Genomic DNA, 17,612 nt, shown 5'->3' on the forward strand with positions numbered 1-17,612 from the left:
TACATTATCTACACTTATTCTGAATAACTGAAATTACAAAGCATATTATTTCAGTCTCAGCTGTATCCCTGGCTGATCAATGTAAACAACAGAAGTATAGAATAATAAGTCTCTGGGTAACAGATATTCATAATGGAATTATGCAAGAACTTTTACTTAGGAAAAGGAACTAAAACATATTTTAGATCTAGAGCAGTGTGATAACACTTGGAAGCAGCTCAGACAGATTCCTCTCCAATTTACTGGGTTATAAAAAGGGGGAATGGGTATAACAATCAGACTTGCAAGATTCTATTATTATAGCCAATCTCAATAAAAATAATTTCAGCCTCCCTGTGGAGGTTAATTTTCTGGTCTGGTCTAATCAACTGGGACTGATAGAATATAAGGCCAACGCTTAAAGGAGTGTGCCTGTCTTCTCAGTTATTAGATGTATCCTACTTTGTGAAAATGCTTACATCAATCACAGTTTGAGTTATAATTACAAGTTTGTTGTTATTGTAATACAGTAGAAAAAAGTGGTAAGTTTATGTTTTAATGCAATGCTATTTTTATTTCTCAGAGGAAGATGAATGTGCCAAATTGGACAATGGTGGATGTGAACAACGATGTGTGAATACGCTGGGCAGTTATCAGTGTGCTTGTGATCCAGGTTATGAGCTTGGGCCTGATAAGAAGAGTTGTGAAGGTAATTGTGTGTACTAATTTTCAATATTCCAGAGACAATTTAGCTTTATTACATAGCTTGCTTTTATGGCAAGTGCTGTATCTGCATTTAGCCCAATTTTACATTCTTGCCAAGGCTGGTTTTGTATATGTATTATAATCCTTACACCAGCTATTTCTCAAAAATGCTGACCAGATAATAGATTCCATGCATAGTGAGTTAATAAAAGTTTACTCTAGCCAGCTGGCTATTTTCAATGTCAGTATGTCTTGCTCTTAGTGAGATGGGTATAAATTTTATGAAATCATGGAAAATATTTAACTATTAAAAACATCTCTAGATATAACATTTGTGTGTTCTAAAAGTAGCACTGTGTATTTAAATAAAACAGGAAAAAGATAAAATTTACCATGCTCATACTTTGTTAAGTCTCTTTACTATTACCATTCTATTAGGTTGCTTGGATTTTTACCAAGAATAAGGTAAAATCAGGTCTCAAATTACTGCAAATGTGCTCATTTTCCTCTACTTCCATTCCACCTGGTAGGTAAGGCAGCAAACAAGGACCTCTGGCCACAAATAACTATTAAATAAACATATAGCAGTTGCCTAATATACCTGAGTGAACCAGCAAGTGTCCATTACAGTAACTCAGAAAGATGGGGGTTAAAACATGGTGTTATATAACAGTTTTGACTTCATTCCACTGCACAGGGCAAATTATCTTTGTGTCAATAGCTTCATTCATACTCTCAATAATTGCAATAAAGAGATGAATTAGGACAGTGGTTTTCAACTTGCAGGCCACGCCCACTCCAGCTCCACAAAGTAAAAAAACGTGATATGTCATGATACATCACGTGACACGATCGAGTTTGACACCCGTTTCCTAGACCCACCATGAATTCTGTTTTGGTTTGTCTTTTCTATTTTGACTTTTATGAGTCTACAGTTTGAGTTGATACAAAGTTGAAAATATGAGTAAAGAAAAGAAAAAACTGTGGGATTTTCTGCGAGTGATAAGATATAGTACATATTTGCTTTTTAAAAAATGAAACAATACTTATGCATGGATCTACATTGTTCTTCAGCCTCCTTATCTGCAGTCCATATATGCTAATAGGCAGCATTGGCCATTATTTTGAATTTATCTGTTTTGTTTTGTTTTGAAAAAAATATATTAATAGATTTTTTACTGATTTTTTAAGTTAATTAATTACTATTTAATATTGTTCACATGTACAAACTATGATTTTATGAACTTGTAACTTTATGAATCTCTTGCTTTGCTTTTTTTCTAGCTGCCTGTGGGGGTCTTCTGACAAAACTGAATGGGACTCTAACAACACCAGGATGGCCCAAAGAATATCCTCCTAATAAAAACTGTGTGTGGCAACTTGTTGCTCCCACCCAGTATAGAATCTCAGTGAAGTTTGAGTTCTTTGAACTGGAAGGGAGTGAAGTAAGTTAATTAATTAACACTATCAAAAGTTTAGGTCCAGAATTAGAATTTTTAAGAGCCAGGAAAAGTCAAGATGACCAAATGTTAGGTTTTTTCACAGAGAATATCATTCATTCAGTAAAAAAAGCTAAAAATATTTTGGTTAACAAATTAATAAGAATGTTCCAACTCATTTAATACCAGTTTACAGACATAGGAGAGAGTGCTAGTCATTTATGACTCTAGGGGCCGGTGCTCATCTCCGTTTCAAAGCCGAAGAGCCAGCGCTTGTCTGAGGACGTCTCCATGGTCATGTGGCCGGCATGACTAGATGCCAGAGGTGCACGGAGCGCTGTTACCTTCCTACCATAGTGGTCCTTATTTTTCTACTTCCATTTTTACGTGCTTTTGAACTGCTAGGTTGGCAGAAGCTGGGACAAGTAACAGGCGCTTTCTGCTACGTGGCACACGGGATTCGACCCGCCAAACTGCCGACCTTCTGATCAACAAGCTCAGCATCCTAATCCACTGAGCCACCGTGTCCGTACTCTTTGCATTACATTATTATTAATAGCAAAGGAATTTGAATCATGATACAACTGAGCTGATATTAAGATCCTGCAATAAGTAGGGTTCTAAGTCTGCCATGTTACTCAAGAAAAAAACTATCCAAAGCCTCTTCTATATTTGATCAATTGGGTGTAATGAGTAATACAAGCAATAAAATAAAAAAAGAGCTAAACCACATTATCTCTCATGGTTGAAGGTATACATTGAAAGATAAATATATTTCTTAGTTGCATTAGGATTAATACTGGCGTTTCATTTTTTAGGTGTGCAAATACGATTACGTGGAAATCCGTAGTGGCCTTTCTACTGATTCCAAACCACATGGCAAATTTTGTGGTACAGAAGTGCCTGAAGTTATCACATCCCAGTATAACAACATGAGAATTGAGTTCAAATCTGATAACACAGTTTCAAAAAAAGGTTTCAAAGCTCACTTCTTCTCAGGTATTAAAACAAATACAATAGGTGTGATCCGTATGAATGTTTGGGTTTTTCAAACACAACTAAAGTTTTCAAAATCTCCAGGATAAGATTTGCTTATGCTTTTCATTTTTTGGTTCCATTCAAGATGAATGGCCTGTCTCTTTAACAAGTTCCGTTTCAGTTTCTCACTTAATTAAATAAGCTAATATTGATTGCAATACACTATAGTAATTATGACAAGGAAATATATTATTAGTTATAATAATAATGCATATTATTATTTTACTATCCAGATTTCATTATTCATTTACCTTCCTAATTGGTTTTTCTTTATTTGCAGTAATTTTCTCTTAAGTGTTTTTTTTTCCTTAAAAATTGGCATGTTTTCCTCACAATAAAAAGATGCACAGATAAGTTAATGTCTATAGAGATTCTCAGTCATCCAGGTCATGGTTGTCCCAAAGTTCAAAGAAAAACAAGAAAGTTCAGTTGCCTCTTGGAAAAAAAGCACCTTTGGGTGACTGAAAATCTCCATAGACATTTAGTTATGCACTTTGGGATGACCATCCTTTAAATGGTATGGGAGCATGAATGGATTTCCAGAAAAATTGCAGACTACAGCAACCATTTGTACTTCAGTTTGAGATGCAGACAGCACAGACATTTGCGCCTGTGTTCAACAGTGAAGGGACACAGGGCAGAAAACATCCTGCAGAAAGCACAGCTTCGCAACACAGTCCTTTCAGCGGTTCCGAGAAGGCTCCACATCCATTTGCTCAGATGGCCCTGAGGACACTGACAAGCCCCCTAGTGGCCTCAATGACTCCGTCAGAATCCATTTATATATCATTTCTAACTCCCTATCTGTGCAAACCTAAATCTCACCACCACCCCCTTACTGGATTCTGCCATTCCAAGGAGGAAAGAGAAGACAGGGGTGCTAATTGCCCCTCTCTATCCCTTAGATGTAATGGTTGTTTATTCAGACTGCCTGGTGGCCATCAGAAAAGACTGAACAACAAAGAAAGGGGGTGGGGAGGGAATTCAGGTTTGCCTCTCCGAATGGAATGTGAAAGGGAGGAAGTAATAATGTTGCAAATGTACTGGTGATTCTCCTTTTTTCCCCACGAGGGGTTTGACACCTGAGACTCGACTGAACCAAGACTGACCGAATGGACTGAAGGATGGGGTTATTACTCGGGGACACTTTAAAACAGACATGTCAAACACAAGGCCCGGGGGCCAGATCCGGCCCACGAAGTGGTTTCATGTGGCCCGCAAAGCCATCCTGGAAACAGTGAGGGAACGGCCCCCACTGCCTTGGCACTTGGCCCGGTCCCATCTCCTTCTGCCAGAGACCCTCAGATCTGTCCTACTCCTGCTCAGGCCCCCATAGGCACCCTTGATGTCAACGATGTAGAGCTGGCCATGCCCACCCAGTAGGCCATACGCACTCTAGCCACGCCCACCCAGTAGGTCACACCCACCCTGGCCACACCCACCTGGCCCCCTGAGGGCAACTGCAATGCTGATGCAGCCCTCAATGAAATTGAGTTTAACACCCCTGCTTTAAAAGTATCGATCTGTGAAACAGCTTCAGATCCTGTCTATATTATCCACTGTCAACCATGTTTTAGTAAAAGTTCCTGTTTGGACAATCTTGTCTCCAAGAGTTCTTCTTTCCTAAGGGTGGGTTCTGACAGACTCTTCAAAAGAATGCAAATGACCAGCTGTCTGCAAGAAATATAAATCCTTTCATTCCCACCCTCTAGTCGAGCTGAAGAAGCTTCTTGGATGAGAAGCAAAATGTCTTCAAAGAAAAACAAGAAGGTCCAGTTGCCTCTTGAAAAAAAGCAGCTTTGGGAAACAGATAGGTTAGAAACTACAGGAAAGGTTTATTAGAGAAGTCAAGAGAAACAGAACCAACTACTTCACTCAGGTTGTAATATCTGGAAGAGATTAACAAGACTCAAAAGACATTTTATATCAACTTTTTAATTCTCTGAAAAGGTAACAAGGGTTTGAAAGGCAAGTAAATAAAATTGGTATGATAGATAGTTGAAGCTATGAGGCAGATTATAACATTTGCCCTAAATCTAATCCCTCCATATATGTCGAACTACGATATCTCAAGGCTAACAAAACTGAGGTGAAAAAATCTAGTTAAATACTAGATGAAAAAGAGTTTTCTGTGTCTCCTAAGGCTAGCTAGTTATAATCTGGGTCATAGCAGCCCAGATCTCATCTCTCTAAATATCAGCTAGTTTGGAGGACGTGGGTTGAGACATGCCTGCAGTTGATTATCAGTCCCATTCATTACAGTCATAAAGCTACTGATAGGCCTGCATGGCATCAGTTTTGACTTTAGGCTGAAATAAGGTATAATTCTGAAAAATATGAAATCTCTCTCCTGCCAGCAAAGACAATAGACTCCTTTACCCAAGAGCCCCAGGCTTATTTGTTTTAACTTCCATGGAATGTTTTGCTCATAAGCAATTTTGCATCGTATGTCATGACTCTGATCAGTAGCTTCAACAAGAAGTGTAGAAGAAGTAAAAATGATCAAGCTTATTATTGCATCCATAATAAGAAATACAAATGTAGAATGCATGATTGATCACCATGAACTTTTAAGCATTCTCTTGAGACAAAAAAGAAATTATTTATAGGTAAAATAATAAGATACTTTTTACTTTTTTCAGATTAATTTCCAAATTGTATTACATTGTTTAAATCTTCATTTTACAAGCCTGAACGCTGAAAGAAACTGCTGGTTCTACTTCTTAACTGAAACTGGAAATATTTACTATATTTAGTGGAAAGATTTATTATCTAAAATGGATATATATTTGCAGAGAAATAGGTCTGGGGAATCATAAAGATAATTATGTTGCAGTAACCAGATAAAAAATATAATTATTCTATCGTTGAGCACACTAGTGCTGGGAAAATGACACAGTCACTTATCTATCCTGCTACATTCCCCCCCCCCAGAAGAAAGCTGCCTTAAGGAGAGCATTTTTATTTTGAAATCATGCAAAGATTTTGATACAGGCCATGTGATATAATTCATATCTATCTCTTTGAGGATCTGAAAGATGGCCATGTACTTTGTGAATGAATCAGATCTAATGTATTGTTGAAAATGGATCTTTTCTAATTATAAGAACTATTGAGAGAAAAAATACATTTTAAAAGGATCATTTTAAAATTGGAAGGCTGATTTCCATCCCTGAACATGATTTGCAAGTAATCTGTAAAAGGTTTACTTTTTTAAAATTTAATCTGGTAAATTAGAATTTGTTTTCTTATAAGTTTTTCAACCTGGAATGAACCCTTGTTTATATAAATCATAGATAAGATTTTTACTTCATCATTCATTACCAGTGCCAAACCACTGTATCCTGCTCCACTTTTACTTTGTCTCATTGTTAATTGGGAAAAGCATTACAATGTCATTCAAACTCTAAATAACATAATTTAATAAGCAAATATGTTATTCACACACAAACATACACACACTCACAGACACACTTACATGCAGATATATAATACATAAGGCTTCAAGCATCTTGGTGATAAGGCTTTGCCAATTAATAAAATATATATTTTCATTATACATTAATTTATCAAATATTATAATTTTGATAATTAGTATAATTTTGATTTTATTTCTATACACTTGACCAACTGTGAGACAATTGCAATCAAATCAAGGAAATACAATTTCCTGTTGCATTGTCATTATGTATGGCTCTTTTTTCTATATTTTCCCATAGGGACTTAAACCTAACCAAACCGTTAAGTACCTTTTTATGAAAAATAGAAGTAAATTCTCTTTGCAGAATAAATGTGTATATTTTATAGATAAAGATGAATGTTCAAAGGACAATGGTGGCTGTCAACATGAATGCATTAACACTTTTGGAAGCTATGTATGCCAATGTCGGAATGGATTTGTGCTTCATGAAAACAAACATGACTGCAAGGAAGGTAAAAAGTAGTATGGCAGAGAAGCTTATTTTAAAGAAGTTGCTTGAGTACATCTTATCTTATGCATGTATTCTTATATTTGCACCTGTTCTAAGATTGCAAGATGTTTCATTGAAAAGTGTTATGTAACAGGCTATACAAAATATTCAAATATTGTATAACCATGACTTCAAACTCAATGGAAGCATCTTCTATGCATGCAGAAGAATGTACAAGTGAATGAATGGGAGGGTCATTAAACAGCCATACCAAATATTCAAGAGGATGGAGATCTCAAATTATTTGCACAACTCTCCAAATTAATGTTATGGATTATTGCACGTTGTTCTCAGTAATGAGTTTGCTAATCGTAGATGTTGATAGTTAAAATTGAATGATTACACCATATTAGCTTCCAACAAATGCTTCCTTTTTTCATAAAGCAGAGAATTAATATCTGGCTTATCTAGCTGTGTGATATAATATATTTTCACTCAATTCATTGATACTCTATCTATGATTAATGCAGCTGAATGTGAACAGAAAATCCACAGCCCGAATGGAATTATCACAAGCCCCAACTGGCCAGACAAGTACCCAAGCAGAAAAGAATGCAGTTGGGAAATAAGTGCCACACCTGGTCACAGGGTCAAAATAGTAAGTAGTAGTTAATATTAGTAACAAATTTATCAAAAGTTTAACTTGAATCAATAGTATTGTTAATGAAGCAGAAATTGAATCAACCAATTTTTTTAAAATATTGTTTTGTCAGAACGTATGTTTGATTAAAGATCACTGATAAGTGCCAATACTTAAATTCATATACCAAAAGCAAAAAGTGATTTGCAGCTTGCATGGGCACACATACAACACCTGTCAGGAATACCTCATAAGCATAGAGCAAATCTGCAAGTCAAGAAAAGATGCAATTACTCTATGTGCATGTCCATATGTACTCTGAATCACGTTTTGCCCTTCAAAAACAGACCTAGGCACATCATATCTATAGTATAGGTACTGTATTTCAACAGATCTCCCACTGTCCAGACCCCATTCCCATGTGAATTCTTTTCCAATTAGCTAAGCAACCATATTGTGAGTGGAGTTCCCCCTCTGCAACACACCATCATGATTCTAAGCTTGTAAATGACCGAAAAGGTTAGAGACCTCTATAGCAGAAGTAAAATAGGCACACGGACATATCGTATTTAGCACATTATAATGTAATTCTTGATAGCTATATGATTTTATTTTAAAATATTTAAAAATAGGAATGGGAATTCAGTAAAGGTATCTATTTCTCATTTCCTAAGTGGGGCTGAAATGACTTCATTTATTGAGTGTAGCCATTTATGAGGCCAAAAATAATCCTATCATATGGCATGTTCTGGACATGTGTAAAAGTTGACAACGTGTTCTGGATTTTCATTAAAAGAACAGAGTGTTTGACGTTTTCTCTCCTTTATTTAGAGTTTTTATCACATAGCCTTGAATTCATTTGGTCGGAAAGGTTTTTTTTCTCACTGTCATTTAGTGACACGTTACCTCACTTAATTTAAATAACTCAAGAATCAGCTATATTTGCAATGCATCAAAAAATAGCACCATTTATTCTAAAGTCCTTTTGTACTCTTACCAGCTTCTTGAGTTTGCAGTGTCGCTTATCCATCATTTATAGCAACTAATCTTTGTCTCTAAAATTGCTTGCTTGTCCTGCCTGAGGAAAAGGAATGCCCCATTCCGTTTGATTCCTCATAAGATGATAAGGTAAAGGTTCCCCCACACATGCGTGCTAGTCGTTTCCGACTCTAGGGGCCGGTGCTCATCTCCGTTTCAAAGCGGAAGAGCCAGCGCTTGTCCGAGGACGTCTCCGTGGTCATGTGCCCGGCATGACTACACGACAAAGGCACACAGAACGCTGTTACCTTCCCACCATAGTGGTCCCTATTTTTCTACTTGCATTTTTACGTTCTTTCAAACTGCTAGGTTGGCAGAAGCTGGGATGAGTAACAGCCGCTCACTCTGTTATGCGGCACTCGGGATTCGACCTGCCAAACTGCCGACCTTCTGATCAACAAGCTCAGCGTCCTAACCCACTGAGCAGTTGTTAAATCACATCCAGTCAGACAACAGACTAGGATCCTGTACCTCAGTTGAGGCTAGCAGGTTCTCTAATCTCCAGAAACATTTTGAGGATATTTGTCTAACATTATATTAGTAGTAGGAAGGGGGCAGTAATAGGAGAGGCACCAGGCTTCAGGGTTCTTGGCCTCCATTATAAGAATTCTGGCGGGTAAGTGGGTGGTCTTTGGATGACCTTGCAAAAAGGCCATTTTGCTGACTGTGTTTATAATGAATTACAGTTCAAGACTATGCGGAGAGGCTTACCATCAGTTTGAAATGATGTACAACACACACAATATGAAAGACAGTTTGGTGTATTAGTTAAGGCATCAGAAACTGGGAGGCCAGTTCCGTGTTATACACAAAGCCAACTGGGTGATCTTGGTTCAGTTGCTTTCAGTCCTAGGAAAGCGGCAATAGCACACCACTTTTGAAAAACCTTGCAACACTTGTAGAGTCCCACAGGGCCTTATCTAGGCAGCCTGTAAGAAACTGACAAGTTTCAACAGAAGGAAAAAGGGAAAAGACACAAAAGATACATACACATACACAAATGAATGTTTCCTTCAAGTATTAATGAGTTAAATGTGTTACTGGGACAATAAATACCCTAAATATAACTGTATTACTAATATAACTGTATTACCTTTTAGGAGAAATGTAATTATGATCAAATTCTTCTCGGCCTTTGGGCTATGATGAAGTTTAATGTATAATTTAAATGTAAGGTTCTAGGAGTACAGTCCTGTACTATTCTCCTTGGATAATTTTTTCCAAACACAATGGAAAGTCTGTACATGGGATTGTGTTATAAACACACAATTCTACACACATTGCCTTGAAAGAAATTCCATTGAAACATGCTTCCTTTTGGACCTTGGTAAAGTTTTCCCCTGTTCAGTTGTGTGCGATTATAGGAGTCAGTACTCATCTCTGTTTCTTAGCCAAGGAAACCAGCATTGTACAAACACATTATCGTGGTCATGTGGCCAGCGTATTATACACTGAGGCATACATATGTACAATTTTACAGTGAAACTAACAGCTTTTCTGTAAAACACAGTGGGTTGCATGCTAACTATGAATTCTTCCAGATGAGTCTCTTCACTATGCAGCCATTCTGCCATCTTTACAGTTTTATGGGCTCTAAACAGTCTAATTATTCACCTGTTCTCTTTTCCCCCCTGTCATTTCATCCATCTCCCCACACCCCCAGCCTAAGAAAATCTGCTGAAAAGGGAAAGCAATATAGCTATGTAATGCTTTTGACTGGTAGCATTAGCAGTCTTCCATTGGAAAAATCACTTTAGTCATACTTATTTCCTTTATATAAAGGAGACATCAATTAATTATGGCCTGCGGGTTGAATAGATCTAGTTCTCTTTTTAATAGAAGTGAACTAGATGTCAAATAGCACAATGATTGGCCCTTTGAAAGTTGCACACTAATAGTGAACAAAATTTATGAGTGGCATTTGGGATAATAGTTCAGCTTTTTATATTGCATCTGCAGCTTCCTTCTATTAATAAGAATGTCTGATCTTAATGTGGTACGTCAGGAGAAAGTATCGCTTGCAATACTTGTGCTTGTTCTGATTATTTCCATTTTACTGCCAAAATGTCAACACTTGAGCGATATGAAATTTCTCAAGGACAGCTGTTAATATGAAGTGGCAACACATTGTACTTTGGCTGACTTCCATTAGGGTGTCTGTAGATTAGAACAGCCTTATTGTCCAAGACATTTTAACAGATCTCTTTGCTCTGTATTTGGTTCTTGTTGAATTTTATTCCTTTTAAATAGACTTAATTTTATTTGCTAGAAGATTCTTCTGATGCTCTTATTCCTATTCAGTGTTTTCATGTATGATGGAAAGCTTAGAGGTAAAGCTGCAAGGATGTTAACTTCATTTAATATATACTTGTATCAGAAGTGTATATCAGAAAAGATAGATGTTTCTCTTTTTTAATACTTTTATCGATAACTTTAAAAAGTGGAAATCCTATAAAAATTTAGAACAGTATTTTATATTTATACTAAATATAAAAATGCTATTATTTTAATAGTATTATTAGGGAAACATAGGAATAACATTTTTTATAAAATCTCTGCATTCTGGCATAACTGTTCTTCAGTTGATTTTTCCTTCAATCCCAAACTTCAGATAAAATGTTTCTCCTTTCATAGAAGAATGCCTATTTTTCATCTAGTCTCATTCAATTCTGTGTTTTCCTGTACTCCAACTGAACTCTCAACATGGGATACACCTGCCCTAAAAGTTTTACTGAATTTTCTTTGGATTTTAAATGAAGAAAAGTAATGTGTGACAGTGACTTTTAACCTATTACAGCCTACAATTCCCATGTTCAAGAAAGAGGCCTATAGGGAAGTTACAACTAGCAGAATGTGATTAATATCCTTACAAGTGTATGAACTTTGCATAGGTTTGGGCTGCAGTGGAGCATTGTAGCTAATGAAGTGCTTGAGGAATAATTTTTTCCAAATAATTTATATTCAGGTTGGTGAAAAATAATTTGGTGCTGAAATTTTACCAAAGGAGAAGATAATTTTGCAGAAAAGGAACTTGAGTCAAATGCTGTGTTTTTGTATTTGTTTAGTAATGAAATTCTAAGGGGTGTATATTCTGTCTTTCATTGTACAGTCATCTCTCCAGAGGTCTGGTGTTTCTGTGGATCCCTACACTTAATTAAATCCTAGGCCTGGGGGGAAGACGTTATAAAGGAATGCCCCTATTGGAAATTTTCAATAAAGATGCTATAGTTACCACTGAGTATGTCTCCTATCTCCAGTATGATAGAATTTCTGTTTTCCCAAGAGTAATTCAGAATTATTATTCACCCAACTTCTGTGCTCATAGATTTAGTTCAAGAATTTTGAAGAGCTGTTTCTGTCTAGTTCGAGTTATAATTATGTTCACCATCACAGACGTTTCATGCCAGCAGAGGAAAATCAGAAGGAAATCTATTATCCACACATTTTATTCACTGCTGAAGCTTGAAAATTGCTTACATTGAACAAAGGGAAATAATATATAGGGATGAAAAGAAAAGAAATCTTTGAATGTTTAAGTTTATGAAAATTTCTTCCTTTAAAAAAAAAGTGTAGTCAGCCAAAATACCAAAATGTTTTTCTTTTCTTTTTTAGTTGTGGCTATTTAATGAATTCATTTCTAAAAGATTTAAAATGTACTTTTAAAATTAGTTTTGTAATGCTTTTCAGAAATTTCCCTTTGGCTTTCTTTCCAGTTATCTGAAAAACATGAAACCATCCTATAAAGTTGAAAGAATCAACAAGTATTAGATATAATCCAGATTTTCTTACTTTTATCATAGATAGTTGCTAAATATCCTGGTCTTTTTAGTGCATTGCTAACTGAAAAAGCTATTAAGAGCACAGTTAGATCCAATACAAAAGGACTTGTACAATAAATCTCCAGAGTTCTCATAAATACCTGTGCTAAATTAGATCTTCATTATTTCATTGTTTGCTTCTTCTAATATCACTTTCACTTTTAATGTTTAGAATGATTCTGATCAGTAAGATTTTAGTATAACAGTACTTGGGACACACTTAAGTTCTGGATTAATATTTTGCTATTTATTCCAGGTGTTTATTGAGTTTGAAATTGAACAACATCAGGAATGTGCTTATGACCATCTGGAGGTGTTTGATGGAGAAAATGAAAAATTCCCAATTCTGGGGCGTTTATGTGGAAATAAGATACCGGATCCTCTTATTGCCACAGGAAATAAAATGTTTCTTCGATTTGTCTCTGATGCATCAGTTCAAAGAAAAGGCTTCCAAGCAACCCATTCAACAGGTGTGAAAATAATTCTTACTGACTTCAGTGGATACATGTTCAATGCCATTGTGGGTGAAAGTTTAATTTAAGTTCCTTGTTTAGGAAACAGAATATATTTTAAATAACCTATACTGAATGCATAGAATACATTTTAATAACCTATTCTGTTATTTCTTGGAAAACCAAACTGTAGTGTTTTGCAGCAGAATATAATTTAAATCAAGCTGAACTATAGGTCTTGGTGATCAAAATTCTTTCTTAAAAAAGTATCTGCCAGCAATTATGCTGCAATCGCATCATGTCTTGTGATATCTATTTCTTTGTTTATACTGACATCTAGTGGTTTTTCTTTTGTTCTTGGTGCTTCTCAATCATGGTAGAAGAAGAATTAATCTGATCCTTTCAAAACTAGAACTATATGGCACAAATCTTTTCTTTCCCCCATCTTGCACAGCGTGTGGTGGTCGCCTGAGAGTTGAAAGCAAGATGAGAGACCTTTATTCTCATGCTCAGTTTGGAGATAATAATTACCCAGTTCAAGCAGATTGTGAGTGGTTGCTGGTGTCAGACCATGGTTATCGAATAGAGTTGATTTTTCAGACGTTTGAGGTGGAAGAAGAAGCGGACTGTGGTTATGACTATTTAGAAGTCTTTGATGGTCCTGATACATCTGCTCTGAGGATTGGCCGGTTTTGTGGATCAGGGGTAGGTCACTTTTAAGTTTTGCAATTATCAAATTTCTCCATGAAATATCAGAATGTGTATTATGTAAAAATGTAATAGAGATGCCTATGCTCCAGCATCTTTCGGTGGTTTTCCATTTTTCTGTAGAAGGCCTTCATGTCCACACAGTTTATTACAACAAAAATCTCTCTTAAGTTTAAAGAAAGCTTCAGTATGGTGGAAGGATTATTGCTTAGGGAAAAAAAAAATACTCCTGCAACTTGTGCTAAGAAAAATTGTGTTAAAGTAGCTTACTAGATTGTACCTGTAGTTTAGCTTTTTGCAGTCAGAGTATTTCTTTCTTAAAGCTAATAGAATCAGATAAATTTTGTTTTTGACAAGACTGGTTTTGTTACTGAGAAGCGGGTAGACAGAAACAATACATAAAGGTGTAGTATAGAAGAATTAAGGACTTTAAGGTTTCTGTTATTGTTTACAATGATTTCAAAGGTGCTGCCTGAAAACAAAACAATTGTGGCAGCTAACATTGTCAACAGCAAACACAACCATTATTTCTAATTCAAGGCAGATTTTAGTTCAAGGAAAAGTTAGGCAAATTGTCTTTAAGCTGAAGATGGAAAAGTGGAGGAAGAGTCTTTGGGTTTTTTTTAGTTTTCTTTGTTCATAGAGCAGGAGAAATAGTTGGGTAGTTTTGAGTGGGGAAAAAAAATAACAAAAAGGAAATGGCTTAAGTCAGTTCTTACCAGCTTTATTTCACAGTCCTTCATACTGCCTTGGCTTTAAATAAAAATGGAGAAAAAAAGTACAGCGTATGGCTGCATCTGTCATTTATTTTTATTTTTATTTTTTTAAAAAATAGCACTATTTTGTTCACTGGCCATAGTAGAAGAAACATAAACCATTCTAATGCATTTTATTAAGACTGAGTATACGGTATTTCGGGGACGCGGTGGCTCAGTGGGTTAGGACGCTGAGCTTGTCGATCAGATGGTCGGCAGTTTGGCGGGACGAATCCTGAGTGCCGCGTAACAGAGTGAGCGCCTGTTACTTGTCCCAGCTTCTGCCAACCTAGCAGTTTGAAAGCACGTAAAAATGCAAGTAGAAAAATAGGGACCACTACGGTGGGAAGGTAAGAGCGTTCCGTGCACCTTTGGCATCTAGTCATGCCAGCCACATGACCATGGAGACGTCCTCGGACAAGCGCTGGCTCTTCGGCTTTGAAACTGAGATGAGCACCGGCCCCTAGAGTCAGAAACGACTAGCACGCATGTGCGGGGGAACTTTTACCTTTACCTTATATGGTATTTCAGATAAAAGGACAGTGTAATTGTTGCAGAGTGAATGATTTATTGTTGTTTCTAGAATAGCCTTGGTAAGCCTCTCTATTTTCTTCTTCCTCCTACAGCCTCCAGAAGAAATTTATTCAGCAGGTGATTCGGTTTTACTCCATTTCCATACAGATGACACCATTAACAAAAAAGGCTTTCATATACGATACAAAAGTATAAAATATCAAGATAATGTTCACAGTCAAAAATAACACAAGACACCCCTTAAGTCACAAAATTAAACAGAGAATGACTGTTGTAAGGGGTGGAGGGATTCTTTAAAGAAATACTGACAGCGTTAGTAAAAAGCAACGATTTTTATCCCGTGATTTCAAATGGAAGGAAAACTGAACAATCTCATTCTTAAATGAAATCCTCTCTGCAGAGGAACAGACATTATGGCGACGACATATGGTCTCCATTCATGGTTGTCTTTGCAAACTGGTGAAAAGATATTGCATGCTTCCAAGGAAACTGTAAGAGCTTTGTTCACAGCTTGACAAATGTCAGGGTTGTTTCCATCTTCAACAACAGGAAAAGATCCTGCTGACTGTAACTTTTTGACAAGTGACTTGACTCCAGGAGAGGAGAAAAACTCACCTGCTACCAGGTCATGCAACGTGAAATGTTGTCTTTGTATTTTTCCTATTCTAATCGCATTGGTGGCATATCCAAGATTTAAAATGTACAGAGAAAAGTTGGGAGAAGAGGAAACTTGATTCTTTTTCTCTGACTCTCCACATATTCATATAAAATCTGGAAACCTGTATCTGCAAAACCATTAAATCTGTGGGCAGTTTTGGTTATAATAACAAAGTAGAACTGGTCGTTTTACATTCATGGTTGCTATGAATGCATTCAGACTTTGGATATTGTGAGTAACTGAGTGTATGAAGTGTATTACTGCTGAAATACTGCAGTATACTAAGCTCTCACATAAGACTAAGAACTAAATCAGAAAGCAGACTTCTTTCTAGTGATCAGCAGATGGATCAGAATAACCCCAAACATCAATCATAAATTTCATTCCAGTGGCAAAAATGAACTGTTAATCTACATTTCCTTGGAAATGTTTGTGAATGAACCAATTATTATTTTATTATTATTTTAATAAAAATGAAGAAAGAGGTGTTTTGGGGAAACAAAAAGGTTTTCCAAGCAATTGAAAAGAAGATTTTTTTTTCCTTTTGTGGTGGCAAAGACTATTTCTATGGTGCTATTCCATGAACTTTAAAAGAGATCTCTATATCCCAAGAGACTAGATTTTTGAGCCAATAACCTGCTAATCAGAAATGACTCATTATGCCTTGTTGCATATTAAAAGGAACAGCTTTCTAGTTATGAAAAAAGAGTTATAACAACGGCAGCACAAACTGTGGAACAAACTACAATTGCCTTAGAATATTTGTACGTGATCATACAGATCTTCTTGTAGATATATATCTGATGTGATAGTTGATAACAACTTGAACATTTTAAATGTGTGTTCACAAAAATAATCCTTGAGCAAATTGCCATCCACAGTACCAGATCATTAGTTGTAAATAACAGCACAGCAGACTTGTTACCAATGTAGAATATGTTATTTTTAGAAATTTTGTTGTATGTGCTTTAGGCCATTTGTGGATTTAGTCACAATGTATATGCATCGTGTAAGTTAGTATGAATGAGTAAGAGTGAGGGGTGTTGTGTATGTATGGACGGGTAAATTGTACTTCATGTGCCAATTTATACTGCAATCTCAACTGAGTGTAGCAACGTCTTTAAAACTTTCATAAACATGACTGTAATAAAGAATCAAGAGCTATGAAATGTTTATGTTCCATTAAAAGAACTATTTTGATATCATTCCATGTTGGTTGCTACTTCCTTTAGTTTTCGTTTCCTTACCAAAATAAATACACTGGCATTAATATTTTTTTAAAAAAATAATAAAACTAAGCATGTGTAGGTCTCATTGCTTCAATTTAACATTAGCAAATGACAAAAAAAAAAGACTTCACAGTCTTTAGACTACATTAGGAGCTGGCTGACAAATGTTAATTTCATCACAAACTGGTGAAAAATGGATGCATTTGTATAATGCACATAACCAAAAATTAAATAAGCATATTTTACTTCAGTGCATTGTTCATATCCAGGCTATATGGTTAATTTATGACTGTATCCCAGGGGTCTTCAAACTTGGCCCTTTTATGACTTGTGGACTTCAACTCCCAGAATTCCTCAGCCAGGTATGCTGGCTGAGGAATTCTGGGAGTTGAAGTCCACAAGTCATAAAAGGGCCAAGTTTGAAGACTCCTGCTGTATCCCTTAAAATTCATTATATTCATTGTATTGCTCAAAAAATGGTGTAAACCACGTTTAAGCTAACCATGTACAAGCATGTTATGCAAACACAGCCAATGTTTTTCCTTGGGAATAGCAGACAATTGAAGCTTGAAGAAGGCCAAATTGAGCTTTGCTACATATTATAATGTACAAAATAGCAGAGGTTGTATATTGGGACAAGAGCAATTTGTTATTTCAGTGCTCATTTGTGCTATACACAGCACTCTTATGTTTTTGCTACATGGCCAA

At 36.1% G+C, this 17,612-nt stretch overlaps 1 protein-coding gene across 2 annotated transcripts in view; it reads left to right on the forward strand.

Annotated features, from left to right (window-relative positions):
- The window catches only part of TLL1 (tolloid like 1), a gene marked incomplete at both ends in the record, with an annotated part of 124,363 nt that extends 109,119 nt beyond the window's left edge, over positions 1-15,244 (forward strand). For both annotated transcript variants that reach the window (XM_081333248.1, XM_081333249.1), the window contains 8 exons: positions 563-688; positions 1,969-2,129; positions 2,942-3,122; positions 6,969-7,094; positions 7,603-7,730; positions 12,825-13,038; positions 13,475-13,725; positions 15,110-15,244. In XM_081333248.1, the coding sequence (XP_081189374.1) occupies positions 563-688; positions 1,969-2,129; positions 2,942-3,122; positions 6,969-7,094; positions 7,603-7,730; positions 12,825-13,038; positions 13,475-13,725; positions 15,110-15,244 (1,322 nt within the window). The remainder of the gene's footprint in view (positions 1-562; positions 689-1,968; positions 2,130-2,941; positions 3,123-6,968; positions 7,095-7,602; positions 7,731-12,824; positions 13,039-13,474; positions 13,726-15,109) is intronic.
- Positions 15,245-17,612: the final 2,368 nt, after the last annotated feature.

The sequence above is a fragment of the Vipera berus genome (genome assembly GCF_964194415.1).
Source record: "Vipera berus genome assembly, chromosome: 7".
In the NCBI taxonomy this organism is placed as follows: Eukaryota; Metazoa; Chordata; class Lepidosauria; order Squamata; family Viperidae; genus Vipera; species Vipera berus.